Source organism: Clupea harengus, chromosome 13, assembly GCF_900700415.2.
Source record: "Clupea harengus chromosome 13, Ch_v2.0.2, whole genome shotgun sequence".
Lineage (NCBI taxonomy): Eukaryota > Metazoa > Chordata > Actinopteri > Clupeiformes > Clupeidae > Clupea > Clupea harengus.
In genome coordinates, this window is record NC_045164.1 from 5,647,702 (window position 1) to 5,667,648 (window position 19,947).

General features: G+C 42.3%; 3 protein-coding genes across 13 annotated transcripts in view; 2 read left to right on the forward strand and 1 right to left on the reverse strand.

Moving 5' to 3' along the window:
- The window catches only part of zmp:0000000755 (phosphofurin acidic cluster sorting protein 2), a 62,802-nt gene extending 56,664 nt beyond the window's left edge, over positions 1-6,138 (forward strand). For both annotated transcript variants that reach the window (XM_031579611.2, XM_012817083.3), the window contains 4 exons: positions 617-734; positions 1,596-1,819; positions 2,397-2,510; positions 2,800-6,138. In XM_031579611.2, the coding sequence (XP_031435471.1) occupies positions 617-734; positions 1,596-1,819; positions 2,397-2,510; positions 2,800-2,915 (572 nt within the window). In that variant the 3' untranslated portion in view covers positions 2,916-6,138. The remainder of the gene's footprint in view (positions 1-616; positions 735-1,595; positions 1,820-2,396; positions 2,511-2,799) is intronic.
- On the reverse strand, positions 6,006-12,888 carry mrpl2 (mitochondrial ribosomal protein L2). The gene is made up of 8 exons (XM_012817102.3): positions 12,780-12,888; positions 12,176-12,286; positions 11,873-12,077; positions 11,633-11,771; positions 10,842-10,957; positions 10,341-10,451; positions 9,991-10,064; positions 6,006-6,662 (listed from the first exon to the last, which is right to left on the reverse strand). Exons 2-8 carry the CDS (start codon positions 12,251-12,253, stop codon positions 6,450-6,452), a joined length of 936 nt encoding a protein of 311 aa, XP_012672556.1. The 5' UTR covers positions 12,254-12,286; positions 12,780-12,888; the 3' UTR covers positions 6,006-6,449.
- Positions 12,889-13,142: 254 nt separating this feature from the next.
- Positions 13,143-19,947, forward strand: part of klc1b (kinesin light chain 1b) — a 35,920-nt gene continuing 29,115 nt past the window's right edge. For 6 of the 10 annotated variants that reach the window (XM_042709511.1, XM_031579614.2, XM_042709512.1 and 3 more), the window contains exons 1-3: positions 13,143-13,551; positions 18,383-18,465; positions 18,550-18,660. In XM_042709511.1, coding sequence (XP_042565445.1) covers positions 18,652-18,660 — 9 coding nt within the window. In that variant the 5' untranslated portion in view covers positions 13,143-13,551; positions 18,383-18,465; positions 18,550-18,651. The other 4 variants (XM_031579621.2, XM_031579622.2, XM_031579619.1 and 1 more) reach the window with 3 other exon arrangements.

The following is a 19,947-nucleotide window of genomic DNA, read 5'->3' on the forward strand; positions in this document are numbered from 1 at the left end:
CCAACTCCCATGGCAACGGTGTATTGACGTCTAAAAAGCATCACAGGCCTGTACACATTCGCAATTCACTGCAATCATCCACTCCAGGCGACAGTAGTTAAGACATATGAGTCAGTACATAACACAAAGAAGAAGGAAACGGCATCTGTGGCTCTAGGTTGACATGTGAGTGCCTGTTCACATGCTAGTGTTATGGACATGGCCGAGCTGTGTGTTGCTATCCACTGGAGGAAGAATGCAGAGTTAATGCAGTCCATAAGTTACATGAAGCAGAGAGTAGTTACAGGGCTTCTGGGGAAGCGATAGTCATTTGTGGACTTATGCATGTTTTTACACATCATTTGGGATTGACACAGTTTGCCTCAGACCATGTGTTTGACATAGAGTAGTGCGCTAGTTTTTCAAAGCTGATTTAAGGTAACATTTTGCCGTAGTCGACCTACATCTAACCACTTGGTCTTGACCTCATAAAACTCTTCTGGCCACCTGAAAGTTTTAGAAATTACAATTTAATTTGAATGAATTGAAAAAGAACTGCAGTCACATTACACAAACGTCTCATCTGAGGGACAATATGTGTGTGTCTTCTCTCTCATCACCCCTCTTCTCTCTCCAGTGGACTCGGACGATGCCATGGGGACCACCCCTTCCCCCCAGTGTGGTGCCCCTCATGTGAAGGAGATTGGCACCCCTCCCCCCTCACCCTCCGTCTCGGTCGGTCTGTCTGGAGCTGGGTACATATTCCGCACCTTCCACAATGCATTACACCAAATCACATACAAACAGGGAACATGGAAGTTGAGCAGGAGACTATTACTATAAGACTTTTAATTGTCTTCAAAGCTCAACTGAAGGTAGATGTTTCGTGAAAGCACAGACAAGAAAAAGGGTAACCTTATGGGCATTTAGGAACAAGAGAAAAAAAAAAAAAAAAATCCTCTCCCCTTCCACTAGAAAGCTTGAACAGAAGTGATTTAGGAAATGGAAAGCAGGGCCTAAGATTTAAGGCGGTAAGAAAATACCTTGACAAATTGAAATGGAGTTGAAATGGCTGTGTGGAATCCATTTCAACCCTGAGGTTTAAGACAAATGCAGACAGCTGGAATGGGTAATTCTAGGAGTATCTAGAAGCACTAGAAGTGCTTTAAATTTACGACCATTCAGCCGTGAGTAGTAATGGACCATACAATTGCCCAGCGTGCCATGGCATGTGATAGGAAAAGCAGCAGCTGGCTGTAGCTGAAACTACATTTGCTTTACCTCTATTGTCAGCATTTCAGTCACAAAATAAAGGAAATAAAATCTGATGATTGACCCGTGTTAAACATGTAAATAAACCATCATTTTTGACCCAACACTGACCCCTGGAGGACACCAGATGTAAAGCATCTAAAGTAAATTTTCCAAGTGTTGCTCTTTCCTAGTTCAAGATCCTCTACCACACTACAAAATCTGGTTCTTAAGTGCAACAAGAGAAGAATTTGTGTCAACGTCACATTCCAATTACATGTATGCCACCACTGTTACAACAGTCATCTTTCCCCTTCAAAGAATACATGTCCTGCACAACTGAATGATGATGTGTCTGTGTGCAGTTCTCCGTGCGTGGGCGGCGAGTTGATGGGCCTGCAGGTGGACTACTGGACGTGGCAGGGCCCGGAGAAGAAGAGGGATGGGGAGAAGAGGGAGGTGGGCCTCAAGAACACGCTCAAGAGCAACTTCCGCTCGCTGCAGGTCAGCCGGCTGCCCTGCGGGGGGGAGCTCACCCCGCCGCCCAGCATGGCCATGACCGTGGTCACCAAAGAAAAGAACAAGAAGGGTGGGTCAAGGTTCCATTCTGTTAAAAGTATGGAGAGGTGCAGGAGAGTGTGGTGAATCCTTGTGTTAGCTGAGCGTGTGTCAAAGCTATGCCAACTGCTTGTGTACTGTGTATTTTAGGTATAAAGCTTACCGGGTTGTAATAATTTCACCATGTATATTTGAGAAAGAGGATTGGGTAGTAGTAATATCATATAAGATTGTCAAAATATGTCCTGTTTGGACATAATCTAGGCACATGATTGGTTCTACATTCTAATATGACAGTCAGATTTATGTGTAACTAATTTGTGTGACTAACATACAACATTCCCCTCAAGCATTTTTTTTGTTCGGAAACTGGGTCAGATGAGAAAAAAAAGTGAACACCAGTTCAAATAACTTCAGACCACACAGACCGATAATACAGAAATGCAACAGAGAACGCGACATGGTCAGATTTCATACGAAGGCAAACTCATTCATGCAAATGACCTCATCTTACCCGTAATACTGATATGAGAAGTGGGGAAGGTAGTGACCAAAGTCTGGTATCTCTCTGTTGACATGTACTCTCCACTCCTCCCCCCCTCCCCCAGTGATCTTCCTCAGTAAGAAGCCCAAGGAGAAGGAGTTGGACTCGAAGAGCCAGGTTATTGACGGCATAAGCAGGCTGATATGTACAGCCAAGCACCAGCACACCATGCTGAGAGGTACACCCCCTATCACCTTAAAGTCCCCACCTCTAACCTTACTAGAACTCTAAATCATCAGCCAACACTCACAGGGGTTTTTAACGCTGGTGCTTACAAATCATGATTGTAAAAAAGGATTTATGGTTTAAAGTGATGTTTTTCCTTGGATGTTTAATAGATGGATAGTGTCTTTTGAGTTGCCTTTGTAAAGCACACAGTACTGTAAATGTGGGGTTTGAGTTGAGAAAAAAAAACAAAAAACAAAACGTTCACTCTGTGTTCTGTTCTCTGTGTTGTTGCTGTCCAGTGTCGATTGACGGATTTGAGTGGAACGATGTGAAGTTTTTCCAGCTTGCGGCTCAGTGGCCCACCCACGTGAAGCACTTCCCTGTGGGCATCTTCGGCTACAACAAGCCCATGTGACCTCACCTGACCTCCTCCTCCCTCTCCACCTTCTGTCCTGGGCTCTCAGAGAGAGAACGAGAGACGGAAAGATGGACAGAGGGAGAGGGAGAGAGAGAAGTAAAGACGAGTGGAGATAGGAGAGAAGCCAACCCATCGTAGCAGTGAAATGGGTTCCCGTGGAAACCTTTTACTGCCGCAATAGTGTTGTCAAAAACACAATTTTTTTTCATCACCGTTATTATTGTTGGTCTATGTTTTATTTTTGATGTTTTTTTACACTTCGTGGACAGATAAAAAGTAATATTTTGTATGTATGAATCATGCTGCCTCCTCTAAAAACAAGTATTTTTTTGAGTCTTGACAAACGGCCACCTTAAGATGATGGCAGCTGTGTTTGCACTTTGTGTTTTTTGCTCATCCATTTGTTACCTATTATTATTTCCATGAAATCCTGTGTGTAACGCTGTCATATACGCAGTGGATAGTTGAGTGTTCTGAGGAAGCAGGGAACTTGCGCAGAAAGTGGTGTGTGTGCTGAGTACGTTGGTGTGTATGCGGCTGTGTGTGTCAGTGTAGTTGGTTTGGTGTTCAAAAGTAAGGAATATTGCTGTGAATTTAGATAGGGACTCCTTCACCTTCATGCAGTGCGCTGTTTCTACCTTTATTCAATTTTTTTTTTTAAAGTGATGTTTGTTTGTTTGTTTTCTTTGAAATATGAGATCTAATGTATTGACCTGCCTTTTTGTATTTTTAAAGCACACAGTGAACTAAAAGCAAAAATATATATATCCGTATCCCCTATCAAAACAAATCAAAGAATGAGTTAAGGGCCATCAGACAGAACTCAGACACAAGGCATGTGAATCCTGCCACAATAATGGCCATCTGAATCATATGTTAAGTGAAGGTGCTTTGTGTCTTTTAATGATTTAGTCTGAGAAATTCGCCCTGCCCCTGTAGTGAGGCCATTTACTGCAGTAAGGGGTTAACAGGAAGTGACAGGGGCCTAAAAAAATGATATGGCCTACATCACCTCAGTCTGTCTGTCCAGTTACTTTGAAGCTTAATGCCAAATTATTATTCCCTTTAGTAGTCTGTTATGAATACAGAATGTGTTTATCACATAGTGTCTCCAGTTACACATTTAGAATTTTCTAGAGGTGGTATGTGAAAGATGCATATCTTTAAAGTCAGTATTCATGTGAGGACAGTACTACAACGTTGCACAATGAAACTTGGCTTTAGCATTAGGGAGCTTTTAAACCTTCGTATTCACTACGTATCAAATTGCAATTATATGTGAATTGTTGCCTATAGCCTGATGTAATTTGCTATTTCACCATTACATACTTAAACGTCATAAAAGGTAGAATGAGTACACCATACAAAGTGTATGGATAGCCTGTTGCATTCTGTGTTTGACATGAGTTAATAGGGACAGTGGCTCCCTCTAGTGGTCTGAAGAAATTCAACATATTGGTAAAGGCATTTTCCTTCAGTTCCATTTCAGAGGGATGTGGTGGCCGTCGCTATACTGCTGATGGAGGAATGGAAGCACTGCATGTCACAGGATGTGAAATAGGCTCACCTGAGTTACCACCAAAGTGGCATTCAACTTATAATATCACATTCTACCACGTTAAGTGAGTTCATAACTTGCATCAATGACCATGCATGCATTAGACCTCAGTAACACACCCATAACAGAAGGCTGAATACCTTTAAAAGGTTTATAAAGTGACATGGAAATGAGTGGTCATATTGTTTGTGATTGTCAGATATTAGGAGGATACTTTAAGTGTGGTTTTAATTTTTTAGGGAAACTAGTGTGGAAACTTTGAAATTTGAAATGATTTGACAAACAGGAAGCTGGTGAGATGGCCACAGACACGTGTGAATGACACTGCCCATGTTGAAGTTTATCGCTGATTTGTATGTCTACACGACGGTGCTCCTATTGTGGGTCCCAGGTGGAGTCCAAGACTCTACGCTGGGCGTTTGTGGTGTCCATGAGTTTGGTGAAGTTTGTATCTTTGTGCATTATGAAGAGCCACTTGGCTCACATACAGTTTTAAACTCCTTTTGTGGTCTTGTTGGAATGGTGTTTTCCGTGTGTAGCACTTTTCCTGCCCAAATAGATTTGTTTTCTTTTTGTGAAGCACAAGTAACTATGTGTATATATACATATATATATATATATATATATATACATACATATTTAGCTCTTTAGTAATGCAATTAAATGTGATGCCAAATAATTGAATTATCTGACATTGTGGACAAACTCGCTCCAGATTGGTGTGTTATAATTGCACAGTACACATTTTCACTGATCAATGAAATTTGGTCCCTGAAGCCAACTATTAAATTATTGACTCTAAATCCTGTCAGACAAGAGTCAATAACAAGCACAGGCACAAGTGGTCTTTAGCGGCTACCTCCTTCATCCAAACATACTCAGAACCACTATCCACTATTCACTGGTCCTGACATCTGAAGTTCCTTCACAGAGTACATTATATATATATTATATATTAGTACTAGTCTGCATGTTCTTTTACATTAGCGAAAAATGGACATTAATTATAACAATTCCACTATGTGGCGAACTCCAGTAGGGATCATTACGATCCTTGAAGAAATTGTTAGATGTTGGGAGATGGTACTGAATCTAAAATTGAGCTTTTTGAAAGAGACTGCAAATATGTAGGTTACTTTAGTGTCAGGAAACAAATGGAAAGTGATGTTAAGTTTATCACGTGTGACGAGGAACTTTGGTGACGGACGGTGACATACTGGAACAATGAGTATATGCCTCTTCAATTTGTTTTTCCTTTTTTTCCCCTCCATTTCTTTGGAGTGAATGTCTGTGCACATCCTTTTATCATGTTACCTTTGATGTTACGTCGCTTAAAAAAACATCGAGGAGTCCCTGCCCCCCCTGTGTTTCTTAGCCTGTTATAAGGGCGATAAACTAAACAGAAGAATTATTGAAGTTCAATCTCTGAACCCATCTTCTCTTGTATGGAGATGGTAGCAGGCATCTTTGCACAAACTTCTTTTAAATTATAGAAGTATGAGAGTATTTTTAGAAACAAAACATACCACTTAAAGAAAACATGGTTTAATCTTTGCATGTTTTATGATAGTTGTACATACATATTGGACTTTTGTATTGACCCTCCCCCAACCCCATGCGCTCACAAAAGCGATTGTGTTTAATAAAGAAAAATGTTTGTAACCTTCTTTAAATGTGTGTATTCTTTCAAAAGACTGTCTGTATTTCTCTTCAAGTGTCTGCTACAGCTGACAAATACTTCAGCAATGTGTTGAGCCTCGTTTCATTTTGATGATGAATTTTACACTGAACTGATCTGAGTTCACTGTTGTTTGGTTAAGAGGAACCAGCCAAGACAAACCAACACACATCTGCTCATATAGTGTGTGACAGACCTACTGAAGACATACAAGCATCGCCTACTTTCCACTCTGACTTTTAATACAAATCATAAAGTCTCTTCAGGTTTGTCGAGGGCCTGTCAGATGACGCGCTCACGTTCGGGCAGACGCGGAGGGCTGGTTGACGTAAATCTTCATAGGCGGCAAGGGTTTGATCTTCCGTCCAGCCCACCCTCCTTTCCTCTGCCACAGGCCGCTTGATGGTCGGATGCCAAGCCAGCGGTTGCGCCCGGCCTTACCGATGATACGTTTGTTGTGATCTATGTTAGAGACCCTCCCCACGGTGGCCACGCATGTCTCTGAAACCTGTTGGCAGTGGGAGAGAACACACTCAATATGAACCACCCTCATATCGGCATAATTCAGTTTCTTTCTTTTTTTTGCAATTGCAATTCATAGGCACAGAGAAGAAAAGTATGAGAACTTTCCAAAAACAGCTGTTAAACCCACAAAAGTAATTGTTACTCACAAATGTAATAACTCATTTTCCATATTTTCAGGAAGTTATTATATTTGTAGGAAGGTACATTTCTTTTATTAAATCAAATGTAATACATCCGTAATATTGTGAAATTATACCCGCTATATATATATATATATATGAAGGTTTGGTTGGGCTGTTGCTTCACTACATTGAGAGGAATGCATCTGTGTGGTTGCTGCAGCTGACGACGTTTGCATTGGTTGAGTGCTGGAGGCTAAATTGATTGCTGGTTTATTTGTGAAACGGTAACACCGTGTCCCAACACAGAGAATTCCATCGTCGAGTGTAGCATAGCTTGCCGTTTGTTGTGGCAATAATTCCCCCACAGGGAATTCACATAAAAATAAACATGAGCATGAAACAAGTACATTACGTAACAGTAAGCTATTTCAAACACCCCCATTTGCCCCCAAGTTTCAATTCAGTTTCTTGTGTTTTAACAACGGTGTTTACTCTAAAGTTACTGCATAGTTTAGGATAACTTTTTTTTTAAAGGGTAACAAATAGTGGTTGAAAATGTTGTCTTGTGACTTGTACAGAATTGAGAGGGATAAACTGGACAAGTCAATACATTGAAAGTAGTCATTGTGACAGATTACAGTGCCCTCCACAATTATTGGCACCCTTAGTGAATGTGACCAAAACAGGCTATGAAAAAATATGTCTTTGCTGTTTATCCTCTTGGTCTTTCACTCAAAATATTCACAAAAATCCTACCTTTTCATTGAAGTAAAATTATTGAAAGAAAAAAAAACCGTTGACATTAAATAAATATTATTCTCCAAAACAGGTGTGCCACAATTATTGGCACCCCTTAATTTAATGTTTTGAGTAGCCTCCCTTTGCCAAGATAAGAGCTCTGAGTCTTCTCCTATAATGCGTGATGAGGTTGGTGAACACATGGCACGGGATCTCAGACCATTCCTACATACAGTATCTCTCCAGATCCTTCAGATTCTTAGGTCAACGCTTGTATACTCGGCTTCAGCTCTTCCGACAGATTTTCTATGGGTTTTAGGTCGGGAGACTGTGATGGCCATGGCAAAACCTTTATTCCGCGGTCGGTGAACAATTTTTGTGTTGATTTTGAGGTGTGCTTCGGATCATTGTCCTGCTGGAAGGTCCAACCACGGCCCATTTTAAGCTTCCTAGAGGGGGCTGTTAGGTTTTTATTTAATCTGCGCTGGTATTTGATGGAGACCATGATACCATGTATCCTAACAAGATGTCGAGGGCCTTTGGAATAAAAACAGCCCCACAACATCAAAGATCCGCCACCATACTTCACATTGGGTATGGGGGTCTTTTCTGTATGGCTATCTTTCTGTCTACGCCAAACGCACCTTTGATGTTTGTTGCCAAAAAGCTTTATTTTGGTCTCATCTGGCCATATAACTCGGTCCCATTGAAAGTCTGACTTACATTTGGCAAACTGTAGGCGCTTTAGTTTGTTGTTGATTGACAGCAGAGGCTTTTTTCTGGCAACCCTCCAAAACAACTTGTGGTGATGGAGGTGGCGTCTGATGGTAGTTCTGGAGACTTTCTGACCCCAAGACTCAATTTACCTCTGCAATTCTCCAGCTGTGATCCTTGGAGATTCTTTTGCCAGTCATCCATGCCAGTCAGAGTTTTGCCATCCTCCTCACGGTGCGTGGGGTCAATTTACAGATAGGTCCTCTTCCAGGCTGATTCCTTACATCTCCTGTCGCTTTGAACTTCTTAACTATTGCCCTAATTGTGGAAATGGGTATTTTCAACTGTTAAGATATTTTCTTATATCCTTTTCCGGATTTCTGCAGCTCAACAACTTTTTGTCGCACTTCGACACTGTGTTCTTTTGTCTTTCCCATCTTGATGAATGACTAAGGGTATTTGGCTTGTGTCACCTCATATCCCAGATCCCGAGTGAAACAGGAAGTCATGGTTGACCACTAAAGAGTTCCTAATCAAACAGGTGAACTTAAAAATGTAAAACATGACTGGTAATATACTTCAGTTAGATTTTAATTATAAGATTTTCTAGGGGTGCCAATAATTGTGGCACCCATGTTTTGGAGAAAAATATTTTATTTAATGTAAAAAAAAAAATGATTCTTTCAATAATTTTACCTTAATGAAAAGGTAAGATTTTTGTGAATATTTTGAGTAAAAGACAGAGAGGATAAACAGCAAAGACATATTTGTTCATAGCCTGTTTTGGTCACATTCACTAAGGGTGCCAATAATTGTGGAGGGCACTGTAGGTGTGAGGTTATAACTGTCAAACAACAACAACAAAAAAACAATTGGCCTTCCCATACTTAACATTTTAAGTATTTTCATTTTAAATGTACCCATTCATTTACTGTCTACAAACGGGAGCCTTTATTTAGGCAACAAGACAATTATTTAAACCCATTGCTATTTCCCATTTTGACCGTAACTCTTAAATCACTATGCTAATTGGATCAAATTTTTACATTGTGTGTTGCTGAAGCTGAACACCCCTGTCCCAACAGTGATGAATTCCCCAATACCAGTTAGGCTGGTGAAGACAAAATGCAACAGCTCTCTGTATGATTAAACACTCAATGAATTCAGACATTCAGTCTATTCTGGCTAAACTGCAGAATTACATGATGTAGTGATACGTGTCATTTATTACAATTTTAGATAAAACATTTGAAAACCTACAATAACAATAGGTGACTTCTGAACATTTCTGCTTGGCCCCTAACTATAATCTGAACACAGTAGATTACACTCAGTCAATCTAGAAATTAATTGAATTCTAAGGATTATAATTTGAGGAAATTTTAGATGGTGAAGAAACATACTATTACAATTGACAGAACAGGTAGAATTTCCCTATATTATAAAACTAGCTACATTTTATTATACAATTATTTTTACGACCCCCGATGTAATAACTTCATGCAAATTTAATAATTATTACATTAGTGGCAAATTAGTTATTACATTTGTGGGATTATTACATGTAAAAAGTGCAGATTTGCATGACGTTTGTGGTTTGTTAAGTTTCTGGGAGGTTATTACGTTTGTGGGTGTAACAAATGGCAATGAGAAACAGACATGGGGACAGAAGACAGACATTGGGTATGATGGTGCCAGTGAGTTCCATGCATGTGTGAAGGTGAATACTTCTCTTACCTGGACCTGATGTTTGGAGGGTAGCTGCACTATAGCTGTGCCACTGACTTTCCGTAGAAGCACTCCAGATGTGCCTGCAGTATTAACACACAAAACCTTGTGACCAAATCATGGATTAACGGTAATCCAATAATGATTTAGGTTTTCAAAATAACTCTAAATGCAAATGACATCAGAACAATCTAATCTTTGTCTGGGCAACAACTCAAAGGTGACTAGTCCAAAACATGAACTTTTACAAGTTTGATGCTAGAACTTCAGAGTAGGTGCTTGTCTATTACAGTTTCAAGGCAGGAACAAACATTCAGACAACAGCTCCACAATGTATTGGTTGTATTTAGATCACATACCCGCTGCGCGTATGGCACTGGCACCTTTGCCAGGGAGCAGTTCCAGGTTATTGATCAGGGTGCCCACCGGGAGGGCCCCAAGAGGATGGGCATCACCCTCTTTGGCTGCGACTGAGGGGAACAGACACATTTCAAGCAGATGCACTCTTTATTAATAAGACTCAGAATAGTCATGTGCATTTACAAAAGGACTCAAGTTTTGCTGAATTCACCTCAGTAAATAGCATTAGTTTCAATTACATGGCCTTATTTACAAGCACAAGTTTTTCAACACCAAAAACCACCCAAGCTGGTATATGAGTATAGTATCATAATTTGCTTATGTGACAAACACAGTCCTCTTCAATCCATATTAGGGGATAATTTTGTGGATTAAATATCAAGCGTGCACATCTGTTTGCACAAATCAGGGTTTGAAAGTGCTGGTGTTTCATTCTAGGGTCTTTCAAGGCTTCCATTCATGCAAGCATGGAATATATATGCTTCGCTGCTACCTCTTACCTGCCATGCGGCCAATAACCCCTGAGGTTTTGATGAGGTCCCCGGCCTCCATGTTCTCTGTGGCAATAATCCAGCGTTTCCGATTACCACCTGCAACCAAGGCTATATCTGCCGATCTGTAGAATGAACGGAGCGAAATTGGTGTCACTTCCTTAAAGACCCCCTCCAGTGAAAATTAAATGTCTAACCTTGTTAACATGTCCATATGGTGTTTTGTTTTACACAATACACAACATATCATTAGCTAAATAAGCAGTCAACGCTATGGCTGAGTATTTCCACCGTGAAACTGCACTGTATCAATGTTGGTCTCAAAAACACAAAATCAGAGAGCCTGGGTTTAATATGTCACAAACCTAATGAGCCAGACGATATTACTCATGTCTTTCTTCAGAGACTTTCGGTGGTGTTCAAAATGTTTCTCCCTAACGGCACATCTGGATCATTTCAATTTAGCAAAGTCAGAGCTGGCAATCGGGACCAAAGTTTATCTAACATTAGCAACACTTTGATAACGTGGCCAAGCTGAAGGCAGCTGCATAAAGGTGGGACTAATTTGCATATTTATGTATACGTGAATACTAAATGTGTAGAGCCTCATCCAAACCATTTTAGGATCATGAAGGGATTCCTTTTGTTTTAAAAAATCTATAAATATGTCATTTTGAGGAAAAAAGGGGTTTAGGGGTTTCATCAATGCCAGCAGAGGGACTTTACTCTCTCATTCTTGTCACTTCCAGGGTGCTTTATATGAAAGCTGCTACTGTTGTCAGGTTTCTGAGTCTACAAACCTGCATGGATCGTATCTGACTTCCATGATTCGCTCCTCAAAAGGCTCTTCTTTCCCCGATTCATATCGCAGTCGCTGGAAGTCTACCATGCGGTATCTTTGTTTGTGGCCACCCCCAATACCATGTGTTCGGATCCTTCCTGTGTAAAATGAGCAAATTATATTCATGTTACGAAAAACTGAGACAAACCAGTGAAATTTGCTGTTTTCAAGAGCTAACTTTCTTGAGGAAAGTATGCACCTGTCCAGTCTCTTCCCCCTGTCTTTTTCACACCAATGGGTCGGATGGTGTACTTCTCCCTGATCTTCCAGAATTTCCTGTTCTGTTCCAGGGAGGCTGTTGTGAGGAACCCTCGCCACTGAGACACCGCAATGCTGACACTTGGAAGGAGGGATACCTGCGAGGCTCTACTTCTCTCTGCAACACCTACGCTACAAAAGAGCCCCTGCAAACCAGAGAAAAAAAGATAAAGGTTATTCTTCTGTAACTCCCGACGGACATTAAAGTGACAAGACATCAAACCACTTTGATTGTAACACAGACCTGTGAGGGCACCTGTTTCCGACCACCTCCTGTCAGTGATACTGACCGCAGGGCACGTGAGAGAGCCGAGAGTGCCATAATAACTCCCAAATGGCCTCTGTAATTTCTTTCCTATAACAACCAGGGAAAATTACATTTACTTGAGAGGCATCTCAGTTTAAATCAGTGTTTTGCACTTTATCCAATTATTGTTTCCATGCGTTTCCATGGCACTATGACAAATGTCTATCTCGTAATTCATTACAACATTTTAATGTTACGGTTATATATGTGATCTAGTTAACGCTATGAAACCTGATGCCCAACATTTCTAATGACAGGACAGGTCTGTATCACAGTAACATTCACCATTCTGACATCTCTTTAAGAGTATTTAGAATTTGTCAATACATTTAATTTAATACGAAAAAACAACGATCTTAACAGTCCTATCTATTTTTCCAAAATGAAATGGCATTGTTTCATGTTAGCTTTCAGGTACAGAACTTAAATTAACTGAACGTTACGAGTTTCTTGCAGGATTTTCACGAGAAAGTTCAATCATTAGTGTGTAGAAATTCGGGTAAATTATGACAGCCTGCATCTAAAATGCATCTACGCATACCTTGGTATTTTCTGGTATTTTAATCCATACTTCACTCTCGTGTCCTTCGATAACACTGCACGTCGCATACAAGTCGCATTTCACTGACGTCAGCGCCTCTTCTACACAACAGACTAATCACTGCAAGTGTTCTGCCCTTTAGCTCAACACTGCCACCAAATGCTTTGGAGCCATCACATACAATTTCGGTGAGGAGTCAAATGTCAAACTGTTCCATATAAATCTATTTACTTAAGAATATTTTACTTCTATTCACGTGTCTGTAGTTGAATTGACCATAATTCGATTTTGTTATGAGATATAAGACCACACCTAGAGCAAGACGTCAGAAGTACAAGTGGTCCAATGACGTGTTAGTTTTCTCTGGTGGACATATTGGATTTAAAGGGGCTGAACCGTTTACGAAAAGACACGGTGCTCTTCCCAGCGGAGTTGAAAATCCTCTTAAATTTGCGGTGGTTAATCTATCGTTATTAGTTGTGAGTAGCTAGTTTTATGTCATAAAATAGCGTTATTATAACGTCATAAATATATAACGGTTTACGTTGGGTTTGTTTGCCGGAGATTGTGTAACTAACGTTACCAGCTGCTGATCTGTCCGAATTGCATAGTTTCACATTGTGTGAGAAGTCAGTTTGTTGCCACTAGCAGCAAGGAAAATCAAGCTGCCTTCTGCAAAGAAGTGACCAGGTGGCAATGTGATTTTTATTTATTTTTGAATTTTTCAACTACGGCAAAGAAAGAAGCTGGTAACGACCAACACAACTGAGAGGTATGATGTCATGCTTCTCGGTTTACCAGCTCACGCTAGCTCGGTTGGTATGAGCCCTAGCTTACGCCTGATTACTTTTTCAGAACTTATCAAGCGGTTGATAATGTTGATAATGACAGTTGTATAGTGACAAACATTTGTGATATACTTGTACGATGCAAAACTCCGACTGCTTTCCGAAATTTGATGCACGGGTGGCAGGCCTCTATCTATCATGGACCTGCCCAACCTGTCAAACAAGGTTGATGCGCAGCAAGCTCACGTCCCATGTGATGTGAGCAATATTACTTGCAAGCTACGTAAGTTACCACAGTATGTTAATTGTATAGCTGTTGCCCAGGTAATTTCGTATTCCCCAGCCATGTTAACTGTTGATGTAGGAAAGGACGTTCAAACTTGAGTATACCGAAGGCCACATTTGTCGCCCACTCATTATGACGTAGTGTTGAGGAATAAACAGCACTGATGCATCAACGATACATGGAAACATTCTACACTAAGAAGTTTTGGTTAAAAACTATCAATCTAATTATTGGAAAGGCATACAGAAACCTTACAAAAACTAACAAAAGCACAGTTGGCACTGATAAAAGGCTTGCTAGTTAGGCATGTCTTTTACCCTGTCTGTTTGAAAAGGCATTTAAAGGTCTGTGCAGCCTGATAATTGGATTATACCTTGAACACTGATGTGCTTGTCATTTGCTGCAGATGAAGGATGCTTGATGTCAATTGGACAAGCTATTAGGCGTGTTTTTTAACACAGGTGAATTTGCCTACAGACTAAATTGGATTATACGTAGTCCGAGGGCAATGCTCCTAATCAGTCTTTAAACTCTTAAACCCCTCATCCGTTACTAGCTTCTAAAGCAGTATCTAGGAATGGCCTGTGCCATCAGAAGGTGATGCATGCTGACTCGCTGCACGTCTTACTTCACAGGATGATTTCAGATGACAATCGCAAAATGGCATTGATTATCAATGATGTCATACACAAGGCTGATGCCCACTGCCCAGTATGATCTTAGGTGTTTCAGTAGTACTATGTATTTCATATGATTTGCTCCCCTTTCATATGCCATGTGTTTATTTGCAATTGGAGATTCTGGTAAGTCGTGTTGCCTTGAACATCATTAACTAATGCTAACATCCCTCATGCCGACATTCTTTCCTACAGTAAAATTGGCTATATGATCTTTTTTGGTCAGTTATGGTTTTGCTGTTAAAGTGTAGCTGATGGTTACACTCAACTGGGGAACTGTGGGCTTCATAACCTTCAAGCTGCGTTCCCAAAGAGCATTAATGCACTGAATCTTGAAGATACATGTGGCTTTCTATTTCAAAAGTCTTGTAGGTAGCTATTTGGAGTTTGGAGGTTGAAGTTTGGGTGTCTGAATATAATGTATGAAGCTGAGTAGACTGCAGGTATCGTGAGCACCTGCTGCTACAATCTGCTCCATTTTCAAGACTAGAATAGACTACCTACTGGGCCACTCTGTAAATTGCACAGGTTAATTAAATAGGCCTTTTTTTTGTCTTATTTAGAGGTCATCACTCTCTTGATTTGGCTTCATCACAAGCTGCCTAATGGATTGACTGAAAATATCCTTCTTGTGGCTATTCTTGGTGTCCAGTGACATTTGTGACTTGATATAATATGCACGGACCAACAAGTAACATGTAAATATGCGTAGGTAGGGATGTCACGAGAACCGATGCATCAGTACCAAGTCGGTGCCAAAATGGAAATGTGATGGTAATCATTTTTCTAAAGTACCGCCGATGCAATTCTTCCAGACCTGACAGGGGCAGCATATACTCCTACAAGTGTTCTAATCTGTCATGAAATGCCAAAGGAAGAGGAAGAATTTTGTTTTATTGTTTGAAGCTTTATTGTTTTGGTTTTTACTGTGATATCGAATTGGGTGTCGTGAATTGCGGAATTTCACTGGTATTAGTATACTAAATTCCTGGTATCGTGACATCCCTATTTGTCGGTTGGCTTTTCGTAGCCAGCTTAGCTAAAGGGACATTTTATCTAAGATCTGTTCACATTTTTAAGTGGCTGGGCGTCAGAGGGCATTTTCAAGACCTCTTTTTGCACTTGATGTGCAGATTTATTATCCATTCGTGGGTCATCACTGCACAGAATTTGCACACAACTTCCACTGTGCAAAGGCTCTGTTGTAGGGCTTTTGATTGTTTCTCTCTATTGAGGTCCCCTACCAAAGAGCTTGTTGTAGCTCCAGCACAACAAGCACAAAGGGAGAATACAGCCTCTCTGCCCCCCCAGCCTGGCCCATCCCCAGCCAGCCCAGCCTCCATGAGGAAACAGCTGTCTGGCTTAGTGGCAGCCAGGCCTCTGTGATCGAGTGCCTCTGTGTTGCAGTCACATCCCCCACCACACCCATTCTCAGCTGTCCGACCAGTCTAACGCACCCTGTGTGTGTGTGTGTGTGTGTGTGAGGAAAAAGAGCACTATGCGATGAGCAGCAGGACACACACAGTCAGACAGACAGGCAGGAAAGAGTGTAGTGAGCCGAGTTGGTGTATTTCTGTTTCTCTCTCTGTGTGTGTGTGTGTGTGTGTGTGTGTGTGTGTGTGTGTGTGTGTGTGTGTGTGTGTGTGTGTGTGTGTGTGTGTGTGTGTGTGTGTGTGTGTGTGTGTGTGTGTGTGTGTGTGTGTGTGTGTGTGTGTGTGAGGAAAAAGAGCACTATGTGATGAGCAGCAGGACACACACACATTCAGACAGGCAGGAAAGAGTGTAGTGAGCTGAGTTGGGGAGCCGGTGTATTTCTGTTTGTGGGGGGGGGGGGGGGGGGTCACAGTGCAGAATGGCCTGAGGAAGAGCAATGTTGCTGTGATCCTGGCATGAGAAAAGAGGCAGGAAATGCCAGAGAAGAAAGGAGCATGTCTTCTGAAGCAGCATGTGTGGTGACTGTGTCAATGGCCTGGACTGCCCCATCAGCTGCTGTAGTCTTACTCGAGTCGCCAATAAAAGACAAACTGTCTCTCCCTGTTGGAGACTTTTAATTTGAAATGCAGTTTTAGAAAAAAACATGAAAACACTGCAGTCCTGAATTATTCAGATGAACCATCACTGCAGCACATTTTGGGCCACATCATTTCTCAACGAGTTAGTTTAGCTACACAAACACAAACACAGCACAGCACAGACATTTTTTGTGCAGTGGTTAAGCTTCTCCCTTCCTGAGGTCATGTTTTTGGAGCCCCCAGGGAAGAGTCCCCGGCAGTGTGTGTTCCGCAGCGAGCCTGGCAGCTGCAACCGGGACTGTGAGTGCTGCTCTGCTGTTCCAGAGCGTGGCGGTGAGACGGCACACAGCCAGGGTTGGGCTGCACCTCACTTTACCCCTCTGTTCACTGTTGACGCAGCAAAGCACTCCGGGGCATTGGGCTGGGGTTCTGGATGTACCAGAGAGACGAGAGAGAAATAGAGGAGGCGGGTGTTCTCTACTCAAGAGGGAGCGAGAGTCAGTGTGTGTGTGTGTGTGTGTGTGTGTGTGTGTGTGTGTGTGTGTGTGTGTGTGTGTGTGTGTGTGTGTGTGTGTGTGTGTGTGTGTGTGTGTGTGTGTGTGTGTGTGTGTGTGTGTGTGTGTGTGTGTGTGTGTGTGTGTGTGTGTGTGTGTGTTCAGATGGTTATGTAAATGTGCAGGGTGTGCTGAAGGAGATGTTTGAACTGCCAGGCATAGAGTTTAGACTGCAAGAAATTTGTGAGTCGTGGTTGGAACAGTGTGTACTGCCGGCACACACACACACACACACACATGGTAAGCCAGGGACAGGGAGTCAGGGACCCACAGAGGGCTCTCCTCTCTGTCCATCCCTAGGTAGTTGTACCGCAGAGCAGCGAGACTACAGATCTACCTGGTTTGCTGGGTTCCACCTCTGCTCAGACCCCACCAGCCCCTCTAAAAAACAGCCACCCCCCTCCCTCCAGAGGTGTCTCTCCATCACCCTCTGCCTTCTGCAGCCCAGATGTATACAGCATCCACATTGCTCACTTCTGGGGGCATTCTTGACCAAGCATTCTGAAGCTTTCATGGGGGCTGACCGCTCTTTGACTTGTACGACCCTGGTACATTTAGTTCTTTATCGCATGTTGGTCAAATATAGCTGTCATTGCACTGAAACCTGAAGAGAAGTATTTGTACAGCAGCAGAATGATAATGATCAGGTGCATTCTAACCGGGCGTTAGCGCTTCACTCATACATCAGCTCACACAGAGCACGTTTCCAATTTGTCTGGATGTAAACAACCTGTAAAATGCTTCAGACCGACCCCAGCTGCCGTCATTTACCCCACATTCACCACCACTGCTGCCTCATCAGGACACACACCATGAAGGTCACCCCCCGCCCCTGCTTCCTTCAGTGTGCTTGTCAAGGGTAGAGTGAGTCTCATGGGGGGATATGGGGTGGGCTGCTGGCAGTTAGCGAGCGCTTAGCGTCTGCCCCTGCCCAGCAGGCAGGCTTGGTACATGAAAGCAAGACCACCGGAGGGCATAGGGAGGGGGTGCTCTGTTGGTGGTGGGTCACGTCTCTAGGCTGTGTGTGTGTGTGTGTGTGTGTGTGTGTGTGTGTGTGTTTGTGTGAGATGCGATTCTCTATTCCCCAGTCTTTTGTGCTGGTCGACTGCAAAACCTCCTGTGTTGTCTAATTATGCTGCCACCCCTTTACCTCCTCCCCTCCTCTCTCTCTCTTTCGCTCTCTCTCTCCTTGTCTCTGTGTGTCTCTCTTTCTCACACACTCTGTCTCTCTCTCTCTCATTCTTTCCAATGCTGAGAGGGCGGGGTTTGATCCCTGATTTTCTCAGTGCATGAAGACACTCTCAACCGTGCCCTCAGTGCTTGAAAACATTTGGATTACGCTCGCGCTGCAGCGGATGGTGTTGCTACGGTAACTGCTCGGGGTGACACTTAATTTTTTTTTTTTTGCTGGCTGGCTGGCGGAGTCATTGTTTGTTTCCTCCCTGTGCTCTAGTGCCTGGCTATGAGGAGCGCCCGCTGAGGCTAATATTGGCAGACACAGTCCTGATGCTTGCGCTGCTCACCGCAGACACACAGCCTAACGTGTAGCGCTTGCATGGCTTGGGTATGTATGATGAAAGTCTATAAAGAGTAACATGGAGTGGTGATTGCACTGGGAGGACAATTTAGCAGAAGAGAATTCAGAGTTAATTTGTCGTTAATGTATTGTTTTGGATCTGCAAGTGATGTTTGTCTTTCTTATATGGTGCAGTCTAGCTAGTACCTTTCACTTGGCTTCTAGGCTTTTGTAGGCTATACAGAACTGTGACGCTTTGTACTGAGAGTAACCGGTTTGGGCTTGGGAAGTTTTGTTGTCATGTCAGACTAATACATTGTGGCACCTTGTTTTTGGTGGAACATCTGTGTGGATGTGGGGTTCTATGCCAATTTTTTTTAATGATGCAGTGTTGTGTATTGTTTTTGTTCTTTTATTGCCTATAATATTTTTCCATGTCCTTTGTTCCCCAAACGTGTGCCTGCCCTAGGGATCCCGTTTCTCCGAGGAGATTGGGTCCATTTTAATCACATTTCTGATGCATTGTCTGATTGGCTTGTGTCTGATGGCACATTTCCACTGTGTTATAAAACCCTGGCTTCTGGGGAAAAGGCTCAGACTTTTGTTTGTTTCCATCTCTAAGGCTGGACTGGGGCCATGGCCCAAACAGCCTCAGTTCGGTCCTGGAGTGGGGCATTGCCAAATCGGTATTTTTAAAGAAAAACCTATCTATGTATAAATGAAAACTTAGATTAAGAATCAAGGAGACTGCGTCCAACAATTTTCATGACATGTTTGAATGTCATTTTAATTTCTTAAACAAGTACTCGCGCAACCGTTGCTCAGCACTGTTTAGATGTTTCTAGCGCTGATGTTCTCTGTTTGTGAACATCCCGATATCCAACTCCTAATGGAAACCGAAGACTGAGGCCAGTCACCGGTGCATAAGGCTGAGGAAGGGCTGCGGGCTGGCAGAAGGCAACGAGTGATGCACAGGTCTGCCCTGCTGCTAGTAGTTAATTTAGTCATGCGGTTGGGCAATCTGTGTCCTCGATGTACCCTTTGGAACAGGGGCTTTGCTAGGTCCAGACTATTGTGTACACATGTGCTTATGTGTTTGCTTGTAATGTTTTGTCCTGCTCCAGAAGCAGAAGATCTCTCATTTTAAAAGGTTGCTCCGAACTCTGTTTACCATGTCCCCTGATTGTGGAACAATGGTTTTGATGCCACAGCTGCATACATTCCACAGCATCAAGCATAACCAGCAGTAGTTCAGTAGTGCATTTTAACAGTACTAGTCTATGTCTAATGGGTTGTCTTGTCAGATCTATTTGAAAGCCTGAAATCGTAGTCCAC

What these genes read in the sequence shown, in the direction of transcription:
- mrpl2 (XM_012817102.3), bottom strand. Translation starts at nt 12,253, where the DNA reads ATGGCACTCTCGGCTCTCTCACGTGCCCTGCGGTCAGTATCACTGACA. An exon ending in AGGGGGAAGAGACTGGACAG is followed by an intron (nt 11,772 to 11,872) that starts GTGCATACTTTC and finishes CATTTTACACAG; the next exon opens with GAAGGATCCGAACACATGGT. An exon ending in CAGTGCCATACGCGCAGCGG is followed by an intron (nt 10,065 to 10,340) that starts GTATGTGATCTA and finishes TTAATACTGCAG; the next exon opens with GCACATCTGGAGTGCTTCTA.